Source organism: Eschrichtius robustus, chromosome 7, assembly GCF_028021215.1.
Source record: "Eschrichtius robustus isolate mEscRob2 chromosome 7, mEscRob2.pri, whole genome shotgun sequence".
NCBI lineage: Eukaryota > Metazoa > Chordata > Mammalia > Artiodactyla > Eschrichtiidae > Eschrichtius > Eschrichtius robustus.
In genome coordinates this window covers 5,640,992-5,661,036 of record NC_090830.1, presented here as the reverse complement: position 1 = coordinate 5,661,036, position 20,045 = coordinate 5,640,992, and the positions used below count along the sequence as shown (strand labels likewise).

The 20,045-nt window shown below is 59.2% G+C and overlaps 1 protein-coding gene across 1 annotated transcript; it reads right to left on the bottom strand.

Annotated features, from left to right (window-relative positions):
• Positions 1–4,944: 4,944 nt before the first annotated feature.
• RASGEF1A (RasGEF domain family member 1A) lies at positions 4,945–14,197 on the bottom strand. The gene is made up of 11 exons (XM_068548898.1): positions 14,003–14,197; positions 11,549–11,671; positions 10,057–10,194; positions 8,985–9,206; positions 8,311–8,385; positions 7,899–7,991; positions 7,334–7,436; positions 7,168–7,247; positions 6,212–6,403; positions 5,460–5,583; positions 4,945–5,021 (listed from the first exon to the last, which is right to left on the bottom strand). The coding sequence occupies exons 1-11, from the start codon at positions 14,195–14,197 to the stop codon at positions 4,945–4,947; spliced, it is 1,422 nt and encodes a 473-aa protein (XP_068404999.1).
• Positions 14,198–20,045: the final 5,848 nt, after the last annotated feature.

Sequence of the window (20,045 nt, the reverse complement as noted above, 5' to 3'; positions counted from 1 at the left end):
ACTTAGACTTCCTTGGATTCTTGACAGCATTGTCCCCTGAACATTGTTGCTGAAGACCCATACCTGAGAGTCCTGGGTGTGCCGAGGTGGAAGCATGTGGGCTTTGGGCAGCAGCCCTTCACCTTCCTCCCAGTGTCGTGAATGCCGTTTTGAGAATAAAGACAGAAATTATGTTGGCATGATCTAAGGTTACCAGCCTATAGGTGGATAGTAAGTTTTTCATTTAGAAAGTAGTTATGAATCCCAACTTCGTGTGAATTTCTTCTCCTGTTTCTTTTTTTTTAAGATTTTTAGTTTTTTTTTTTTTTAATTTATTTATTTTTATTTTTGGCTGCGTTGGGTCTTCGTTGCTGTGCACGGGCTTTCTCTCTAGTTGCGGCGAGCGGGGGCTACTCTTCGTTGCGGTGTGTGGGCTTCTCATTGCGGTGGCTTCTCTTGTTGTGGCGCACGGGCTCTAGGCGCGCGGGCTTCAGTAGCTGTGGCACGGAGGCTCAGTAGTTGTGGCTCGCGGGCTCTAGAGCTCAGGCTCAATAGTTGTGGCACACGGGCTTAGTTGCTCCGCGGCATGTGGGATCTTCCCGGACCAGGGCTCGAACCCGTGTCCCGTGCATTGGCAGGCGGATTCTTAACCACTGCGCTACCAGGGTTTATATGTTTATATGTTTATATGTTGGTTATATTTGACACTTAAGTGATTCTTTGGTAATGTTAGAATATATTTGTATTGACCAGGACTTGAGTTGTTCCTTTGAGAAGGGCACTTAATAATCCTTTGCTTCACTTTTCCCAGAAGATTCCTCTCTCTGTGGGAGAAGTGGCATTCAGTTTCATCAGGGGTGCCACTGCTGGTACACAGCTAACACTGACCGCTTCTAATGCAGCAGGCATTGCACTTTCTGCCATATAACATTACAGCAACCCATGAGATCAAGAGTATTGTAATTCCATTTTAATCATGGGAAAATGGAGGCTTAAAAAGGCAGACACCTTGTCCAAGGGTACCCAGCTGGGAACTGGAAACTAGGACTCAAATCCAAAGAGTTTAGCTCTTGATTCCTTGCTCTTCCACTTACCCTGTCTTGCCTCCCTGAGGAACATGGCACACATTTTACAAATGTGTAGGTGTGATAGGTGCATAAAAATCTTAGTTTTGTCACAGAAGTCTCTGTGGCCTTAGTAGAGATTCTTGGCTTATCTTCCTGTCACATCTGATGCTGTTGACAGGTTTGTCCCTGAAACGTGTGTGTAAAGTGAAAGGTGGTAACCCTCGGTCATCCCATGGAGTTAGGAGTTGCAGGCTGCGCTGGTCGCTGGCCACACAGCTACACGCCAAGAGGCTTCTACACAGAAAGAGCTGAGGCTCTAGTGCATGAGACGGATGCCAACAGTGTGATGTGGATGGTGGGGCGAGGCCGGAGGAGCACGAGTGCCACTCACCAGGAAGATGTAAGGAGGCTCAGAGAACGTGTGTGAGAGAACGGGGTGGCAAGTGTACTGGAGAAGGTGCACGTGCACAGCATGTGAGTCTAGTGCCCGAGCAGCAGCGTGCCCCTGGGAGAGGTGGGCAGGAGCCGAGTCCTGCAGAACCCTACCCACCAGGAGAGCTTCTCCAACTTGCCTGGGCTCCCCGCTCCCATGTTTCCCATTCAGCAGGTCTGCGCAGCGGCCCTGAGAACGTCTCAGACAAGTTCCCGGTGTTGCTGCTGCTGCCAGGCTGGGACCCACACCTTGAGCAGCACTGCCTGGAGGGACCACCCATGGGTGAAGAACAGGGCCGTGCCAAGCCAAGCCAGCCCGCCTCCTGCTCCCAGCTCCGCATCCAAGATGCAGACCAAATGACGTGCTGCTCCTTCTTCAGCTGAGGTGGGTAGAAACTTCCAAAAATAACTTCACCCCAAGAAAGTAAGGATGCCCTTAAATGGAAGGACCTAAAAAGTGTTGTCACTTACCCAAAAGTCACTTAGGCATCCTCACAGGGGTCCTCGTTTGTTCCACAAACACCTGAGCACCTACTGTGTGCTGTTACTCCGCAAGGTACGTGGAGGGGCAGCAGGTGATGAGGCCCCGCAGGCCTCGCCTTCTGTCCACTAGCTACTTAAACGTACGCAAGGTTAGAAGTTCTGTTCTTCAGTCGCACTGGCCGCATTTCAGGGCTCAGTCCCTCTGTGTGGCTGGCAGCACTATACTGGGTGATGCAGTACAGAATACCCCCCCAGCAGAGTGCTCTGCTGGGCGCTGCTGCTCGAGCGGGCTGAGTTGGGCCTGAAGGAGCAGAGTCAGGTCTGGCGAGCTGTCACGGGCAGACCTCATCCAGCCTGGGCACTGGTGACAGGGTGGCAGTGGGAGACAGGCCAGAGAAGAGCAGTGTCTCAGTTCTTTTCCTTCAGTGCCACAAGCTCTCGTGTGCCCCTCAACAAATCCCTTTTATTTAGTGCTCCTGAGTGTGACCCATTGAAACAGAAGGAGAACCGCGCAGCAGAAAGACGTCGGCAGGCTCTCCCCAATGTCCCCAGCACCCGTGGACACTGAAGGTTCGTTAGTCCTGCAGTAAAGGAACCTTGACAGTCGTTTAAGGTAGGCTTCCTGCACTGACATGACCATGTAATTCAAGCTGCTAGTGATATCCTTCTGGATCTTTCTTTGAGGAAAGCAGCATAGAACATGCCTCTTGTACAGCTTTGTTTTGTTTTGCAATGTTTATTTGAAAAGCCCTTTGTCAGAATGTGGAGGTGAGAGCTGCTTGCTTCATCTCTGAAAGGCCCGTGGTGGCCCTGGCAGTCTCGTCCTCCCCACTGGCCCGGGCATCCCCATGCCTCCTGCCAACACAGAGCCGCGCACAGAGAACAGGCACACGAGGGGAGCAACATGTTCTTTTATTGATGCAAGTACATCCAGTCACACCAACAGCTGACATCCTTTATTATTATAAAGTACAGCTTTATACTCAAGAGTTCATCTCGAAATACCAAAACATCATAGGGTATGTATCAAATTGGGAAAATAAAGTAGCAAATGTAGCACTGTGTCAGGTCGGTACTAGAACTGATGACCAAGTGAAGCGCACACTGATGTGAAAGCTCCTTAACACACGGACAGAAAAGGTTCTAACATTGTATTCCAAATATATATTCTCAAGTTTTAAACCTTTATCTCAAATACATAAACAAAGCAATATGTACTGTCAATATACAATATGTACTATCTAGAACGTCTGAAAAGTGCAAAAACACTGTGACAATACAGTGTAAATATCCTTGCTCCACCCTGGGCTGAGGGCGATGACAGCAGCGGATCATGGAGCCACCTCCCCCTGAGGCCTTGCCTTCACATCTCCAGGCTCTCCTAGGAGTTTTGGGAATTAGCAACTAACTGTCCTTACCCAGGCCTGCCAGCTGGAGGCTCTGGTGGAAGCCAGCCATGTGGAGAGAAGTAGGGTGAGTAGTTCCAAATCTGCTTGGATGGAGTGACAGCCCCGCCATGAGGGAGACAGAGTCAGCATGGATTGCCCATTTCTGGCCTTGGAGGGAGCAGGGCTGTCACTGTCCCATGGCCGGAAGTCAGAAAATGGAGAGTACGCCTCTCGAGTTCGGGTGTGGAAAATACCTCCAAATGTTGGGCAGCTTTATGTGAGTGGGCTCCAGCAGGTACTGGCCTGGCTAACCTTCCATGTTTCACATTCCATTAGGGGGAGCCCAATCCCCCACCCAGAGGGAAGGAGGATACTGATTTGTAAGTTGCTTCTTTTGACTTTGTACTTGAGTTTCAAGATGGCTTTATACGTCCCCATCCTTAATTGTACTTTGTATTCGCTTCATTACAGCTAAGTGTGTCGAAGTTACAGCCTGGAAAACGGACAATTCCATGACTCCCTCCTTACGTTACTTTAGATTTTCTCTTTTCCTAAAATGTAGGTGAAGAACAATTTGCCAGACATCTTCCAACAGAAAATATGCTGCCAGGTGTCCCCCTGCCCTCCCCCCAACCCCCATAAATCCCTGATAAAGGAAAATGAAAATGTAAACTTTGGAAAGCCCATATTCAAGGTTCACTTCTGGAAGTACGCAAATGAGACCTCCGGGCCACCCGAGCCCTTCTTGCCAGAACCTCGTGGGCCTGCGCTTTGAGGGCAGAGCTTCCCCGGCGCCTCCAGCGGCACTGGCTGCAGGCGAGAACGGGCCCGCCAGTACCCTCTAAGGCACTCACCCCGACATCAGAGACACTGGCTGGAAAGGAGGCAGGGCTCACGTTGGTTTTGGTTGGGTTTTTTAAAATATGTTTTTGTAAGATGTTAATAATCAAAAGTAGAAAATAAAAATCTACATTTCATTAGAATAAGATGTTATCATGGATGCCATCTCCCATGATACTCTTTCCCCACCCCTCCCCAAAGCAGGGCCCTGCCCTGTCATAAACAAAAAGCTTTAAGTGCCAAAGGTTGATGCATGAAATAATTACTTTTTTTTTTTTTTTTCATAAAAGTTTTATGTACAAAATGGACCCCAACCAGTGAGGCCTCATCTCAACCCATATCACTCAAGATTAAAACTCAGTACGTAGGTGTGCTTAATCCAGCGTCTGCAGGCTGCATCCGTGCCTTCAGGCTCTGTTAAGGAGAGTGGTCCTAAAGGTGAGCAGGGAACGAGAAAGTGGTCAGGCGGCCGGCAGGCCCTTCCCCTGAGCAAGCAGAGGGCAGGCTTGTGCTACTAGGGGAAGGCCCGGCTGCCTAGAACCGCCCATTGAGAGAGGGGTCAGGGACGTTCAAACCCCAAGTCCTCAGCCTGCAGCGGGGATGCCTTCCTCTCCCCGGTCTGCAGAGAGGCGCCCTCGGCCGCCTTTCCAAAGGGCAGACCCATCATGCCTCCCCCCACCCCGTCCTTTCCCTTCCTTGTAGGCTCTGGTGTGGGGCTGGTCTTGGGGGCTCACCGGACTGCTTCTGGAGTTCTCCTACCTGAGGGTCTTCCAGCTGTCCTTTTCCATGTGGTTCTCGGGACCTTCACTTTCGAAGGAGGCGATGAAGAGAGCTGAGACGAGAAGCCCCGCAGAAGCCATGTCCACAGACGGTCAGTCTGCCTCCCACCCTGGTTATCCCTTCTCAAACTCTCCCTCCCAGGGCGGAGCGAGGCCCGGGCAAGAACTCCTAAACCAAGGGGGCAGCGACTTCAGGCCAGGGCTGGTCCACAGGCCTCTGCTGCGTGGGGTTCCTGGCAACCTGCCTGGGGACTCTGAGACGTTTCCTGGTTCTGCAGCACTGGCCCGACCACGTACTGGCTCTCTCAAGTGGCCTCGGGAGCCTGATCTCTTCTTGTCCTTATCCTTCACCTGCCATCCGCCCATGGCCCACCCTCATGCACTCACCCCTGCGAGCTGAGCTTCCCCAGCGTAGCAGGGGAATAACCACCCTGGGAGGGCACCCTGCACGAGTCAGGGTGACTTCTACAGTGTGTGGAGGTGGACCTCACCTTCCTCGCTATAGATGGGAGCCGTCAGCAGGTAACTCTGAATCTTCTTGTCCTTCTCGAAGGGACACTCTACCTGTGTCCATGTCATGAACTCATGGATCTGTCTGGAGATGTCCCAAAATTTCTGAAGGGGCAGAGACCAACTGGATGTTCATTTGTCACCTTAAGCTTGAAAACCCTGGTTAGCGCAGGGGACGTAGACTCTGGCTTCGGTCGGCTGATATTTCCCTGGTCCCAGAGAGATTGGACGGTAGCCCTACAAAGCTGACTTCATAGCCATGGAAGCACTCTGTACAACAACAGAGCCAGCCGGTGTCTCCAAGGCCATTCAGTCCTGCCCTCTGCCTGAGCCATCGGGCTGCAGCCAGGTCTGTGCTTCTGCTGTGCAGGAACCCCAAGAAGCTCCTCATCTGTAACTCCAGGCTGAGGCAGGCGTCCCAGCCACACCCAGCACAGCACCACCAACCAGAACACCCCATGATCTCACTCTGGGGCCCTGTGGCTCCTAGCCCTGTCACCAGATCATCCACCCAGAACTGGGGCCACCCGCACACCTTGAGGTCACCAGGCACCCATGACCCACCCTGGAGCCTTCAGTCCTAAAAGGCCCTTCTGCCACAGGGCCACAGCCTGGCAGCTCTCATGGCACAGACGAATTCTGCCTGTCCTAGAGCAAGTCCAGGAAGTCTGCCCTACCCTGTGCTGGGACAGCCTGGCCCCCTCCCCTCAGACCACAAGGGGGCTGAGCTGACCTTGAAGTTAATGTGTCCATTGGGCAGGTGGTTGGTGTGGATTTTGTGCAGGAAGTAGATGTCCTTAACGAAGAGATTGAACACAGGGATGACGATCTTCTCCCGGCTGCTGTTGGCCATCTGGGATCTCTGTGTGGCCCCCTGCAGGGCTGTGCGGTAGTTGCAGAAGTTGCTGGACGGGTCCATGTGGTGCTGTGGGCAGATGGGAGGATGTGGTGGGCACTGCTCCCCCTGCACCCCTCAGGGCTGCTCAGGAGGCCCCTTTGCAGGAAACAGCTCTGGGTGGCCCTGTACCGTCACCAGAAGAGGCCTCCTCTCCAGGAGTGAGCACAGGGGAAGGAAGCCCAGGGGCACGTGTCTGAGCACTGGGCTGGGGCTTTCCGGGTTCAGGTCCAGGCATCACGGGGAAAGCTGTAGAGAAATCTTGAAGCTCACACACACCTCCTCCCTGCCCTGCGAAGTCTGGGTCTCACCTCCTTCCTTCAAAACCTTCCTTTGCCCTTGTGCTTTCGCGGACACCTCCCAAACCTGACCAGCTCCACAAGACACACACTTGCAAAAACTGGATTCTCTGATCAAATACATCTCAAGGCTGTAGACTCGCCGGTCAGCCCCTGGGCCCCCCAGACGGTCCGGGACCATGGAAGTCGAACAAGGAAAAGGCCAGTCGCTGCTTGGTCGGCATTGCCCAACCTGGGGCTGTCGGCCTGCTTTTGCCGACAAACTCCTTGCTGATCTTTTCCCCGAGCTTTGCTTTAGGTGATGCCGGTTCTGACTCAAGTCCCAAGGGCCGAGGAGAGCATGGGCTACCTGCCTTCTGGGGGCGCCACGGCCAGGTCAGCGGACACGCCCAACATCAGACGGCGCTTGGGGCAGCAGGCCCTCAACAAGGGGCCAGAGCGTGATGGGACGCCCAGCCCTCCTCAGGCTGACTCGGGACAAGACAGGGTGCCTACCTCTAAGACGTCGAACTTGGCCGTCTTGACTTTGGACCAGGTTTTCTTCAGCCTCGCCACAGGACTGAGGTTCATGCCAGCTGCAGGGGGCGACAGCTAGGGTCAGGGCTGGGGGAGATGGGCCACACCGTGCTGGAGGGGGAGCCCCTGGGGCCCGCACACTCACAGATGATGGCCATCATGGAGTTGAAGTTCCCGATGTTGAAGCACTCTCGGGCCACGTCGATGAAGAACTCCAGCATGCGAGTCCGATGCTTCTTCTTCACCACCTGGAGGGCGGCCAGACTGCTCAGCGCGGGCCCCACCAGGGGTCATCCCCTCCAGCACCAGCCCCCGAAGGGCGGCCTGGACGGGAGCTGCCCTGGGCCCTCAGAGCTGTCAGGCCTGGGGTGGAGGGATTCTCGCAGGCTGCAGAGGCAGGAAATGCAGCCGTGGCATTTTCGATGCTGGGCAGAGGGGCGGGAAGGCAGGCTGAGAGGACCAAGGGAGACCCAGATGAGCTGGCAGGCCATGCTGGGCACAGGATGCCTCCCAGGATGGGTCTCTTGTTGTAATTTAAGGCATCACTGTTGGGGGTTGGTGCTTCCAAGGCCCTGGCAATAAAAGCTTCCTGTCTACACTTGCAAAGTTCCGTCCCCCGCGGGGTACAGGGGTCAGAGCCCCAGGCGGCACGGTGGGGTCGGGAGGAGACGGGGCCGGCCCTGCTGCTGTGTGCGCCGCGCGGCACTTACCCGGCACACCTCGGTGGCCACCAGCATGCTGAGGCAGTTGAACCAGTTGTCGTAGGCCTCCAGGCTGTAGGTCTTAATCAGGTCCCCTCGGCACTGTGGGGACAGAGCAGGTCACAGGGAGCCCGAGGACCCTGCCCGTGGCTGCCGCCCCAGCCCCACCCTCAGAACCAAGGAGCTGTGGCCAGAGGAGGAGGGGGGCGGCTGCTGGACTGGCCCCCCGGGCCTGCCCGGGTCTCCCAGGATGCCCCCACCCGGCCCTCCAGGGCTCCCCGGCAGCACGCAGCACCCTGCGTGGCCGTCCACCGAGCCCTGGGGCAGGCGCTGGGAGGCCAGACACTCCGGAGGCACGCAGGCGTCTGGGCAAGGCCCCGCACCCTCCCCGGCCACCCCGGAGCATGCCGCAGCCCCTCACCCTGTGCTTGTCCCGAGAGTCCATGTGGCTGACGATCTGCATCAGGTCCTCAGGGTGGATGCTGCTGACCCTCTCCTGGGTGGAACGGGGAGACAGCCCAGGAGGAGTGACAAGCCTGCCAACCTCAGGCAGGCCACACACACGCAGCGTGGAGGGCGTGTCGAGAGCAGCAGTCACGACCTCCCTGCAGGCGTGCCCCTCAGCCACGGCCCCTCCTCGATCAGAGCACCCAGACAGTGGGCAGGCCCCCCAGCTGTACCCCAGGGTCTGGGAGGCGAGAGCCTCAGCAGCGGCTGCTATGTGCAGGGCACCTGCCCAGCCCGGGCACAGGCAGGATGAGGGGACGGGGCAGGGAGAGCCATCCCCCTTGAAACCCTTCACCTCTTCCGGAGCCGCTCCTCCATCCTGAGGCCACTGCACTCCCCATCGCCCCAGCCCCTCCCATTAACATGGGGCTGCCGTGATCCTGGGGACCCAGGTACCAAGAAACCCTCTGCTCAGGTGGACACACAGCCGCCAGAGGCAGTGCATGGGGCTGCCAAGCGGGCTTCCCCTGACACCCTGGTCCGGCCAGCAGGGGAAGGCCCTGTGGTGCCATGTTGGGAAGGTGCCGGCATGAGCATCAGTGAACACGCCCCAGCCCCGTTCTGGGAAGGGCGCACTGCAGCACTGACCAGCTCGATGTGAGTCAGCTGCTGGGCCAACACCAGGGGGTCACAGCACACGCCCAGGATGTCTTTCTGTGCGGCTGGCGGCTTGGCCTTGAGGATGGGCCCTTTGTCCATGGCCGGTGAGCGGAGCTTCTCACGCAGCTCCTGAAGCTGGCTCCGGGCAGCCAGGGACAGCAGCAGGCTCTGTGTCATTTGGGCGATGGCCTTCTTCACCGTGCCATTCTCCTGGGAGGGGCGGGGGTGGGGGCGGAGAAGGTGCGGGCCTGGGCTGGCAGCAAGACCCACACCCATCTTGTCTCCAGGGATGTGTCTAACTTTGAGCCCATGTCCCCTACCCAGAGCTGCCATGAGCACTTGGGCGTCTGACAGCAGAGTGGGGCACAGTGTGGGCTCCGCCGAGGGCTGCAGGGGAGGGTGACTCCACAGCCGTCCTGAGGAGAAGGGAGCTGAAGGCCAGGGCTAGGCTTCTGGGTCTGAAAAGCATGGCTTTCCGGGTGACGGCCGGCTGAGCTACTTCCCGTGGCCTTTCCACCGTAGGAGGGGCCCACGGTAGGGACGAGGGACTCCGGAAGGGCTTCCTCCAGGACTAGGAGCCTTCCTTCCCTGGGTGGGGGCAGCCCTGGCCCTGCCCCACTCTCCCTGGGCTTTAAGCCCTCAGGAAGGCTGAAGGTGCTGAGCACACGGAGCCCAGGCTCCCGCGACGGGGGCTGGCAGCAGGACCAACCTCTCTGGAGGGCCTGTCTCAACGCTGCAGACCAAGCGGGAGCTGGGAGCCGGGAAAGGCGGACAAGGCCTCTCGCTAGGCCCCCACTCCACCCACCCAACGAGCGGGAGCAGGTGGGGCCTGGGATCACCTGGCTCGAGCCACAGGGTCTCCCGTGTGCGCAGGATGCCGAGGGCGAGTCTGGCCTGTTGCTGGCCAGCTGAGCGGCCCTCACGGGGTTGAGGGGCAAATGGAGCCACCCAGCAGTCCTCTTGGGAGAGTGACAGCAAAGGGGACCACATACAGAGCTGTCCCTGAAGACCCACCCCCCCTCAGACAAGGAACTCTGCCAGGGTCCGAGGAGGACCTCACCTCATCACACTGTGTGACCCGGTGGGTGATGGCTTTCAGTTCGGCCATGGCCTTCTCGTCCTGGAAGTCGTAGGGGAAGGCCTCTGTCCACTCCTTCAGTAGCTGCACGATCTTGGCTGAGAAGGACTTCAGCCTGGCCTGGTGGGGGCGGGGGATAAAGCAAGGTCTCCAGAGTGGGTGACAAGATGACAAGCGGTACAAGCACCCCCAGTTCTGCAACACCCTCCGACCCATTCCCGCACAGGACCTGTGTCCTGTGCCCCGACGCTGGGGTGCGGGCTGCTGGGTAGGGGCGTCCTCCGCCCTGTCCACCTGCGGTTTCGTCATTCCTGCTTTGCTTCACATTCCCCTTAAGCCAGCTCTCTTTCACTTAAATTCATTTTCAAAGAACCTGTCCTATCGCTGCCATGACACAGAAAATTAGTTTCATTTGCTGGAATTAGAAGTTACCCATAAAAAAGGACACGATGAAAACCAAGCAAAATCATTAACGTTAAGCAAGAGACCCTAGCCACCTTCTCTCAGTAAAAAGCAGGTTGGCAAGTGCTGGGAAGGGCTGCAGACACACCAGGCATCCTCTCCCCAGTTCCCACTGGCCCAGGTCCACACGCACATACAGCCCAAGGACGAAGGCAGGCGGGCTCACCCCAGGCTCCTCTCAGGCTTCTACTGTCCCCCTGCTGACCCTCAGCCTAGAATTTCATCTCCCACTCACCCTGTTCTGGCATTTCCCCACCCACGCCTTCAGGAGCCTTTCCTGATCCCCGGGCTGCAATGGGTGCCTGTCTCGGTCCCTGCCCAGCACACCCGGGGACGGGCCCCTCTGGAGAGGAGACTGAAGAGGGCACAGATGTCACAGGCCTTTGCTGCAAACCTCCAGAGGCAGGAGGCCCGGCCTGGTGAGGGGAAGGTCATCAGGAACAGGCCCTGCCAGCGCCTTGACAGTACGCCCACCACCCCTGCTTCCGCACCAGACCCCGGGCCTGCCCCAGGGCCCCAGGGATGAGCTGTGGTTTCTTACCCATCCTGACTGCCCAACGCCTGACTCAATCAGAAACATGACAGTGAAAAACAGCCCTATTTGAGTCTCTGAAAACTCTAGCCTGAGGGTGCTGCCCGCCACCCCCCTTGGAGGGAGCAGCGGCCCAGGCTGCTTCTCCACCAGCTGGAGCCGGACCCTCCCTTCCGGGGTGTCTGGCCCTGAGCAGGAGAGCCGGCAGGGCTGTCTGCTGTGGCCCTTCCCCGGGAGGGGGTGTGAGCACCCGCCAGCGGCAGTTCCATCCAGCGCCCTGGGAGGTGGGCGCCCCTGCAGACCCCCGGGAGGCCTGCTCCAGGGACGTCAGGAGGCCGGGCAAGCAGACCTGCCCCCAGCAGGGAGGGGCCCGGGCCGGGCTGAGCCAGGCCCCGTCCTGAGCAGGATTCTCTCCCAAGCGTGAGAGAGCGGGGAAGCCAGGGGCACGGAGACGGCGGCAGCCGGGGGGCTCGCCTTTACCTTATCAGATCCGGCCTCCAGCTGCTGCCTCTGCTCCAGGCAGATCTGCCCCACGCGGGCCAGCAGGTCATGAGGGGGGACGAAGACCCGGGAGCTCAAGAGAAACGTGAAGATGTACGTCCTCTGAAGGAAAGAGACAGAGGGCGAAGAGTGAGTCGGCCCGGCGTGGCCCCCAGGTAGAGCGGCGGCCTCCTCCTGCACCTGGCTCCCGCCTCCCGGGCCCAGCATCACCTTCTGCGTGGTTTACCTCACCTCGAATGCCCTTCCTCCTCTCTCGCTGCTCCCAAACCCTGCCCACCGTGCAAGGCACAGATCAAACCCCACTTCGCAGCAGCTCTCAGAGGCGTCCCTGACAAGCTCACCTCCAGTGGTCTTACTCTGCTGGGATGCTCCCCTACCCCACGCCGGGAGCTAAACGCGGACCTGGATGTCGGCGGTATCTCCGGGCCTGTGTGGGCCTGTGGCCCGGCCCACGGTGCTCCCCGGGCCAGGCGCCCAGCCTGCTCTGTGCCAGATCCTCACGGCTCAGTGGGGCGGGGCCTGGCTGGGGGGCGGGGGGGGGGCCTCCTTGGCCCCAGGATCCCACATCAGGAGCTGCTGCAAGCCACTGTGCGGTCACTAGCCAGCTGTGGGCCCCGTCCCCACCTGCCACACCAGGGCCCCCCAGTCCCAAGGCCGCATATCCTCGTCACCGGGTCGTGGTGCAGGCTGAGGGGTGCGCCTGGTCCGGGCTGAAAGGCGGCAGGGAGCAGAGCCCAGGGCTCTTGGAAGCTTCTGGCTGACGTGGGATTTGCCAGGCCCCTGCCTGCAGACAGGGCGGACTTGGGGGTGGGGAGGCTGCTTGGGGTCTCCTGGGAACTCGACTCAGACAGTGATCTACTCCCACACGGCTGCTGCAGGCGGGGGGCCCAGGACCCTCGGCCTCCACTCCAGGCCCAAAGGAGCAGGTCTTCCGTGCTCCAGCCTAACGCAGCCTCCCGGATCGGGACTCGGCCCTCAGGCCCTCCCTGCCCCGATGCAGCCCTCAGAGGCCGCTGGGGAGGTTCTCCCGGGAGCAGCAGGGTGTGCCTGGGCTGTGCAGCACGGGTGCTCCAGCGGCCCGGCTCGTCAGTGGTGGGACCTTCAGGGGCCCCTCCTGAGGAGAAGGCTCAGAGCGTGAAGGAAGGCCGCAGCTGTTACACCTCGGAGCTCTCAGCCAGGGCAGAGGAGAGCCCGAGGCAGGAGCTGCGCGTCTCTGGGGAGGAGCAGGGAGACAGACGGAGCGCCGTGTCCCCAGCCGCCCACGTCCGCAGGGCACGGGCCGCGAGGGAACGGCGGGGAGCCCGGGTGCTCAGCAGCCGGGCTGATGCCTAGCTGGACCCCCGTTCGACCTCCGCCGCCCCTTGGCTCTCTCCTGGGAAGCAGGCTGGGACCCCAGGGCACAGTACTCTGGGGACAACACTGGGTGAGCTGGCTGAGGAGGCTCCCCGGGGACAGGCCTGAAAGAGGGGAGGCTCCTCCCCCCGCCACACAAGGCCACTGTCGCACAGACCAGCACTGGGGTTGGAGGTCCCAGACCCTGGGGGGCCGCAGCCCTGCTCCGGGCGTCTTCAGGGCCCGGGGTCCCCTCTCCCCGGCTCTGCCGCCTGGCCCTCAGCTGCCACATCGGCACCACCAGCCCCAGCCAGGCCCTGAGAGGATTTCCGGGGTGGACGGAAGGACAGACAGAGGAGTAGACAGAGCCCCAGGAGGGAGGGAGGAGGCCTGACATGTTGGGGGGGGGCCAGGAGCCCCGGAAACCCAGCTGGAGGGCAGAGGGGGCAGTTCCTCCCCACCCTCCCTCGCAGCCCCGTCTGTTGCCCGGAGGCCATGCGCAGGGCCCTGCTCTCAGGAGGGAGGGGGCACCCAGAGGGGCAGCCTGGCTCTCGAAAGGGAGCAGGTAACAACCCCACTGCCACTACAAGACGTCATCTACTGGAGGCGGAAGGGAAGCCACACGTGACAAGTGAACTCTTTCTCGCTCTTCCGAGAACGCGCCAATGTCACCTTGAGGTGAAGAGGGAGGATTCAGGTTGGCAAAGGCCCGTCCTGCCCGCACACGCATGTGCCCAGGAGGGGCCGACCCTCTTCATTCTGAGCCACTGCGGTTCATGCACAAAACAAACTTCCCAGCTCAGAGACGGGACACTGATGGGTGGACCCTCACCAGGACCCTGAAGCACTGGCCTTGCCCCTTAGACCCCTCTTGCCCCTCCCGGGCCATCTCCTACCTGCCTGGGGACAGCAGGGAAGTCGCTGCCGGCTCCCCGCTCCTAGGCTGGGGGCTGGGGTGGGAGGGAGCAGGAAAGCACAGGAGGTAGGGCCGGGGCTCCCTGCTGCTCTGTCCAGCTCTGACTGATGGGGGACCTCCCTCGCCATCCCAGCAGCAGCCTCCCCGGGAGCCCAGGTCGACTCCGCCAGTCACCGGGCACTCACGTCTGGGTAATAGTCCACTGTGGGGACCAAGTGCTCCATCAAGGCCTCCAGGGACCCGGAGATGAGACGTCCATCTTGGAAGATGAGGTCCCCGGAGCTGCCGGCCCCACCTCCTCGCTCCCCCATGCCAGGCTGCACCTGTCCACTACAGCTGGGCCCGAGGATGCTGGAGAAGACCACGGACGTCTGGGGCATAGTTTCCTGGGAGAAAAGAATGAGGCCGTGAGGCATCAAAGGCACCTCCGCCAGGCCCTCCTCCCAGGCCGCCTGCAGCCTGCGTGCAGGTGCAGAGCCTGAGCCCCGGCAGGGCCGGGAGGGGGGTCATTAGATGTCAGCACAGGCGGGCGGGCAAGCTCCTCAGTGGCCCCGAAGCCGCTGATCAATGTGTCTGATAAATGTTTCTTCACCACCTGCTCTGTGCATACCAGGCCTCATTCCAGGCATCTGGACACAGAAGGCCCTGCCTCCCGGGGTTCCACCCCAGTGGGAAAAGAGAAACTACGGAGAAAAACAGCACCAGGAGGAGAACACTGAGTGTGCGGGGGGTGATCAAGGCGGCCTCGGGGAGGGGGCCCTGAGACAGACTGATGGTGTTAGCTGTGCAGCTTCCTGGGATAAAAGACGGAGGTTCTAGGCAAAAAGGACAGCAGGTGCCAAGGTCCTGAGGCCAGTGTAGGGGAAGGTGATCAGCAGGGGAGTGGTCTGGCCAGACCATACACACCTGGGGGCCCAGGGTGCAACATGTGAGATAGGAGGCGTCGGGGCTCCGCACAAAGGAGTGACCTGACTCAGGGTGAAGGTCACCGTGGCCGCCGGGTGGAGACCCAGCAAGGGAGAGATCTGAAAACCAATCAGTGGCTTCTGCCATGACAAAACCCTGGGAGACACTGCTCAGGTCAGGTGATGGCAGAGGAGGAGGGGAGCAGGGTCAACTCTGGACGCTGTGGAGAACGGTCTTCCGCCTGAGCGACTGACCAGCGTGGGGAAAGGCTTTGAGGGTGGGGTTTGGGGAAAGACCTGGAACTTGCTTTTGGACACGTGGATTTGAAATGCCTATTAGACGCAGATGCTGGGCAGCAGTCTGGGGGCTCAGTGTGATGGGGGCTGAGGGTCCCCACCTCGCACTGCAGCCGGGCTTTGCTGCAGGCTCTCACGAGGCCTGGGAGAGTCTGCAGCCCTCTGGGCCTCAGTTTCCTCACTGCCCGGGGCAGCTGGCCGTGTCTGGAGGGGGCTCTGTGGCATCAGCGTGACGCACACCTACCAGCCCGAGGCCTCGGAAGCTAGTGCCGCGGGCACACTCCCCCTCCTGCTGGCCAGGGGTGGCCTGCCCCGCCTGCTGGGCTAGTCCCACCCCTGGAGAGCAGGGAGGCTGAAGTCCGGGGGGAGGAGCTGGCCCTTCCTGCCTTGGTGGGGACCGTGGCCAGGTGTCACCCTCTCTGGTCACTGGCAGGCAGTTGCCGCTGCCCCACCCCTAGCTCCCCAGGCCGCCGCGCTGGCCTCCCTCTCCGGGCCGGGGCTGCTCCCCACGCCTCAGGGGGCAGAAAGAGCCCCCAGTGCTGAGCTTGCCGGTCATGACGCCTCCAACCAGCCCTGGCCTGCTCTCTTGCCTGGACCAGGGTTGGCCTCTGAGCCCTTCTGGCCTCGGTCTCCCCACCGGGCGGAGCAAACAGCAGCCATGAGTATTTTACTGCCATGAGGGGCCCCTCCAAGGGCTTTACAAGGAGAGCCAACTCCCACCCCAGCACATCAACTGAGCCTCACACCAGGGCAAAAGGGGCCCGGCCCAAACGACGCTGGCTTCTCTGCCAAACGCCTGGAGGTCGCCTTTGGATTCTCAGAAAAATCCTTTGCAAGGAGAGCAAGCGCTCAAGGGAAGTCCCCGGGGACAGGCCTGGATTGCAACATCTGTGGCCCCCAGGCTCCATGCTGCCCTCGCGTCAGGTTGGGTTCAGACTCTCAGAACACTCCCCTCAACCCACGTTAGAATGCACAGTCTCAGGCCCCACTGGGTCAGAACCCTGGGGTGGGTCCTCTTTGCCGCTTAAGTCAAAGAACCACTGACTTGAGCAAACCCTTCATTTTTCACATAGTGAAACAGACTCAGCAAGAAGGAACTCAACCGAGGAAATCCTAGGATTTCCAAGTCCAGCCCGGGTGTCACCACCCCTAGGAAGCCCCCCTGGGTTCATCGCTAGACTGCTGACCCACGAGGCCAGAAGTGGCTGATCACCTGCCTTCACATCTTCCTGTCTGGCTGTAACCCGCCCCATGGCCGTGCTCAGTAGCCTTTTGTGGGAGGAAATAAGGAAGGTGGGCTCCCTGGGTGCCTCAGCACTGGCAGCTGCTCTGCTGTGCCATCACTGGGACCCCAGGGGACCCGACCCCCAGCACTTCAGCTGAGGGCCATGCACTGCGGGGCAACTTTCCTGAGATCACACAGTTCTGGGTTCAAAAGGTGACCCGAGAGTGGTAACCTTGGCCAGTTGGACATCCTGACCCCAAGCTTCTTGGTCATCAGAAACGGCATTTTCGAAGCCTCTGGCCTCTCCCTCCGTGGAGACAGCGGGCTGCTCTGGTCGGAAGGTGCTACGGGGGGAGCACACTGACACCCCACTAACTCACAGAGCCCCTACCAGACCCTCCACAGGGCAAGGCCGCCTGCAGGGACACCTGCCCCAGGGCTAGCCAGTGGGGAGCCAGCCTGGGGACTCAGCCCACCAGCTCTGCTGCCCGTGGGGGGACAGGTGAGCCTCGCAGGAAGCCAAGGGGCCGAGCTCTACACTGGGCTCCGGCCCACAGCTCCCTAGGGAGCCTCAGACGGCACTCACTGTCCCCCTCGACAGGGGAGGGGCGTGCGCTCAGGGTGCAGTCACCTACCCCGGGGGTGGGGCCCCAGTCCACGTGTCCTGCACAGCCACTGGGCGGCACGTCCCTCATCACGCTGCTCCTCCCCCAGGGCTCCCCACCCGTGGGGGGTCTCGGTCCTGCAGAGACTGCGTCCCGCCTACACCGTGCCCGTGCACCGCCCAGGAGGCCACAGGAAGGAAGGGGCAGCCACGTGAGGCCCATCCCTTCAGCTTGGGGCAGTGACCCCTCCAACAGCAGCTGGGCCGAGGACCCCGCCCCTGGGCTCCCCAGCTGCACAAGATCCCGCACCAGTCACTTTTAAATGACATAAACAGACATGTACATGACATGTAAATAAAGGCACAGAAAACATCTGGCCACCCGTGGCCACACTCATTACAGACTTTACTGCACGGGAGCAGGGGAGGGAGGAGACTTTCGCTTTCCGTTCTACACATTTGTCGTCTATTTGGTAACTTTTCTAAATGGCACATCTATTTTGTCATCTTCTAAATAACTTTGTTTTTTAGTGCAAAGAAGCTGAGTTTTGAAATCAGCTCTTTTTATAAAGGCATAATAAAGAGCCTGCAGCCCCAGGGCTGGGTCTGCAGACAGAAGCATGGCCACCATCTAGCAGGTCATAATGTGAGGGTGGGCTTTGAGGCAGAGGCCCAAAACCCCCTCGGGGCATGGGCAGAGCCCCCAGGGGCTGTGCAGGACCACCCCAGCCTCTCCCCTACCCTGGGACTCTGCCTGGGGCCAGGTCTCTCTGACCACGTCTCTCCCTGCTCCTCTGTACACTGAGCCCTGTGGATCCTGGGGACCCCCCCACCACCACCCAGAGTCCCTTCCTTTCCCACCCAGTCCCTAGCAGAGCCCACACCTGCCAGGCCATGAGCACCTTGAGGAGGGTCTCCAGGCTCAGTGCCAAGTGGGAGGAGACAGGTTCCCCAAGTGGGTCTTCCTGGACAAGAATTTAGAGCCCCCTTGTGTTCGAATCCCAGCCCTGCAACGGGCCAGCTCCTCGTTCCTAGACGAGTCTAACCAACCTCGATTTCCTCAGCTGTCAAATGGGGATGATGGCAGGACTACCCGTTAAGACCTCTGCTTGGCATCTCTGCTGGCCACCCCACCCCACTCTGTGGTCCCTTCTGCTCTTGCACATGGGGTCCTCCTCTCCTGTCCCAGCAAGAGCAGGGACTGAGGCTTCTGGCCACACACCTGTGTGTCCATCACCCCCAACTGGACCCTTTCTCAAGGAAGGGCCACTCAGAGCAGAGCACCCAGGAAATCTGGGCTCCTGTCTTGGGAGGGAACACAGAGCAAGAGCAATCATAGTCAGACATACAGTAGCTATTAGGAGGGGCTCCCGCTAGAGTAGGCCCGTGTGTCCCGGTCACTCACAGCCTCTGCCCCCTCCCGCCTGGGCAGGCACCTGTGCTCCGCGGCAGCCTCAGGAGCAGACACTGGTGGGTGACCCACATGCAGAGGTGGGGCTGAAGTCACAGCTGAGCCCCAGGGGCCATGCAACTAAGGAAGAAGAGCTGAAATCTCTCCTCGCGGCTGTGTGAATCACAGATTTATACCCCTGTGACCGGCTTTGTAAACTCAGAGCCTGCAGAACATCCGAACAGACAATGAGCACTCCCACCGCTGAGATGGGTCTAGTTTTAGCAGCTGTGGGCTTTGTGGGCACATACACACAGGGGTTGGGCCAGGCCAGAGTCTGAGCTGCCCCCATAGCACCCACAGAGGGTCCAGGTGCATGATTACTGCAGTCCTGGGACATGACTTCAGTGGATCTATGCTGGTGGCCTGGTGAAAACAATACCTGAGAGACACCAGGGCCAACTGCCGGCATATCCACGGTTAAGGTGGGGCTGAAAGCAGTACCAACAACAGTGTAATTTGCGAGCCCGCACAACAGGTGAAAGGTGACACAACAGAGCATGCTCACAGGTGAACATCTCCAGAGGAGGAATACTCAGTGGCTTCCCTCCCAGTGGGAGTGCTCCAATCCTGCCTACCTTGCACCGCAGATCAGAAACACGGCTAAGAAACAGATCTGGGGGCCTTTACAACAACAACCAGGGAGCAGACTCCGCCCCTGACAGGGCGGTGACAACCACAGACCAAAGGGGAGGCCCCGCTCAATACCCAGTGCAGGATCTGGTCACCACAGCACCAGCCAAACCCCCTATCAAGGGGATAACGGCCAGCATACACTGAGGAAAGACGTGGCAGACATCCATACTAAAAACAGCCCTCACACTAAAAAATATTAAAATCACACAGGCTATATAGGGACAAGTGTACATAAAAATAGCCCTCCAAGACAGTCTGAGGGTCTGGCATTGGGAGGAAGAACCCCCAGAGCACTCAGCCCTGAAGGCCAGTGGGGCTTGAGAGCAGGAGCTCCACAGGGCTGGGGGAAACACTCTTGGAGGGCGCATGCAAGAGTGCACTGGGACCCAGCACAAAGCAGTACCTCCATAGGAACCTGGGCTAGACCTACCTAGGGATCTTGGAGGGTCTCCTGGGGAGGCAGGGGTTGGCTGTAGATCACTGTGGGGGACAAGGACACTTGTGGGGGGAAGGATCAATATTCCCCAAGGAATACTGATCAGTGTGAGCTCTCCCGGAGGGCCCCATTTTGGCACCAAGACCCAGCCCCACCCAACAGCCTGCAGGATCCAGTGCTGGAATGCCTCAGGTCAAACAACCAGCACATAGGAACACAGCCCCACCTATGAGCAGACAGGCTGCCTAAAGTCCTATGGAGCTCACAGCCACCTCAAAACACACCCCTTGACACAGCCCTGCCCACCAGAGGGACAAGACGCAGCTCCACCCACCAGAGGGCAGGCACCAGTCCCTCCCACCAGGAAGCCTGCATAAGCCTCTGGACCAACCTCACCCACCAGGGGGCAGACACCAGAAGCAAGAGGAACTGCGATCCTGCAGCCTGTGGAAAGGAGACCACAAACACAGAAAGTTAGACAAAATGAGACAACAGAGAAATATGATGCAGATGAAGGAACAAGATAGAAAACCCACAAGGACAACTAAATGAAGAGGAGACAGGCAATCTACCTGAAAAATAATTCAAAATAACGATAGTAAAAGTGATCCAAAACCTTGGAAAAAGAATGGAGGCACAGACCGAGAAGATACAAGAAATGTTTAACAAAGAGAA

Bases quoted from the DNA above. Each gene is read 5' to 3' on its own strand.
- RASGEF1A (XM_068548898.1), bottom strand. From the start codon at position 14,197: ATGCCCCAGACGTCCGTGGTCTTCTCCAGCATCCTCGGGCCCAGCTGT. The intron at 7,248-7,333 runs GTGAGTGTGCGG...CGCCCCCTGCAG, and splicing joins CTCCATGATGGCCATCATCT to CTGGCATGAACCTCAGTCCT. The intron at 5,022-5,459 runs GTGAGGTCCACC...TTCTCGTCTCAG, and splicing joins TCCCATCTATAGCGAGGAAG to CTCTCTTCATCGCCTCCTTC.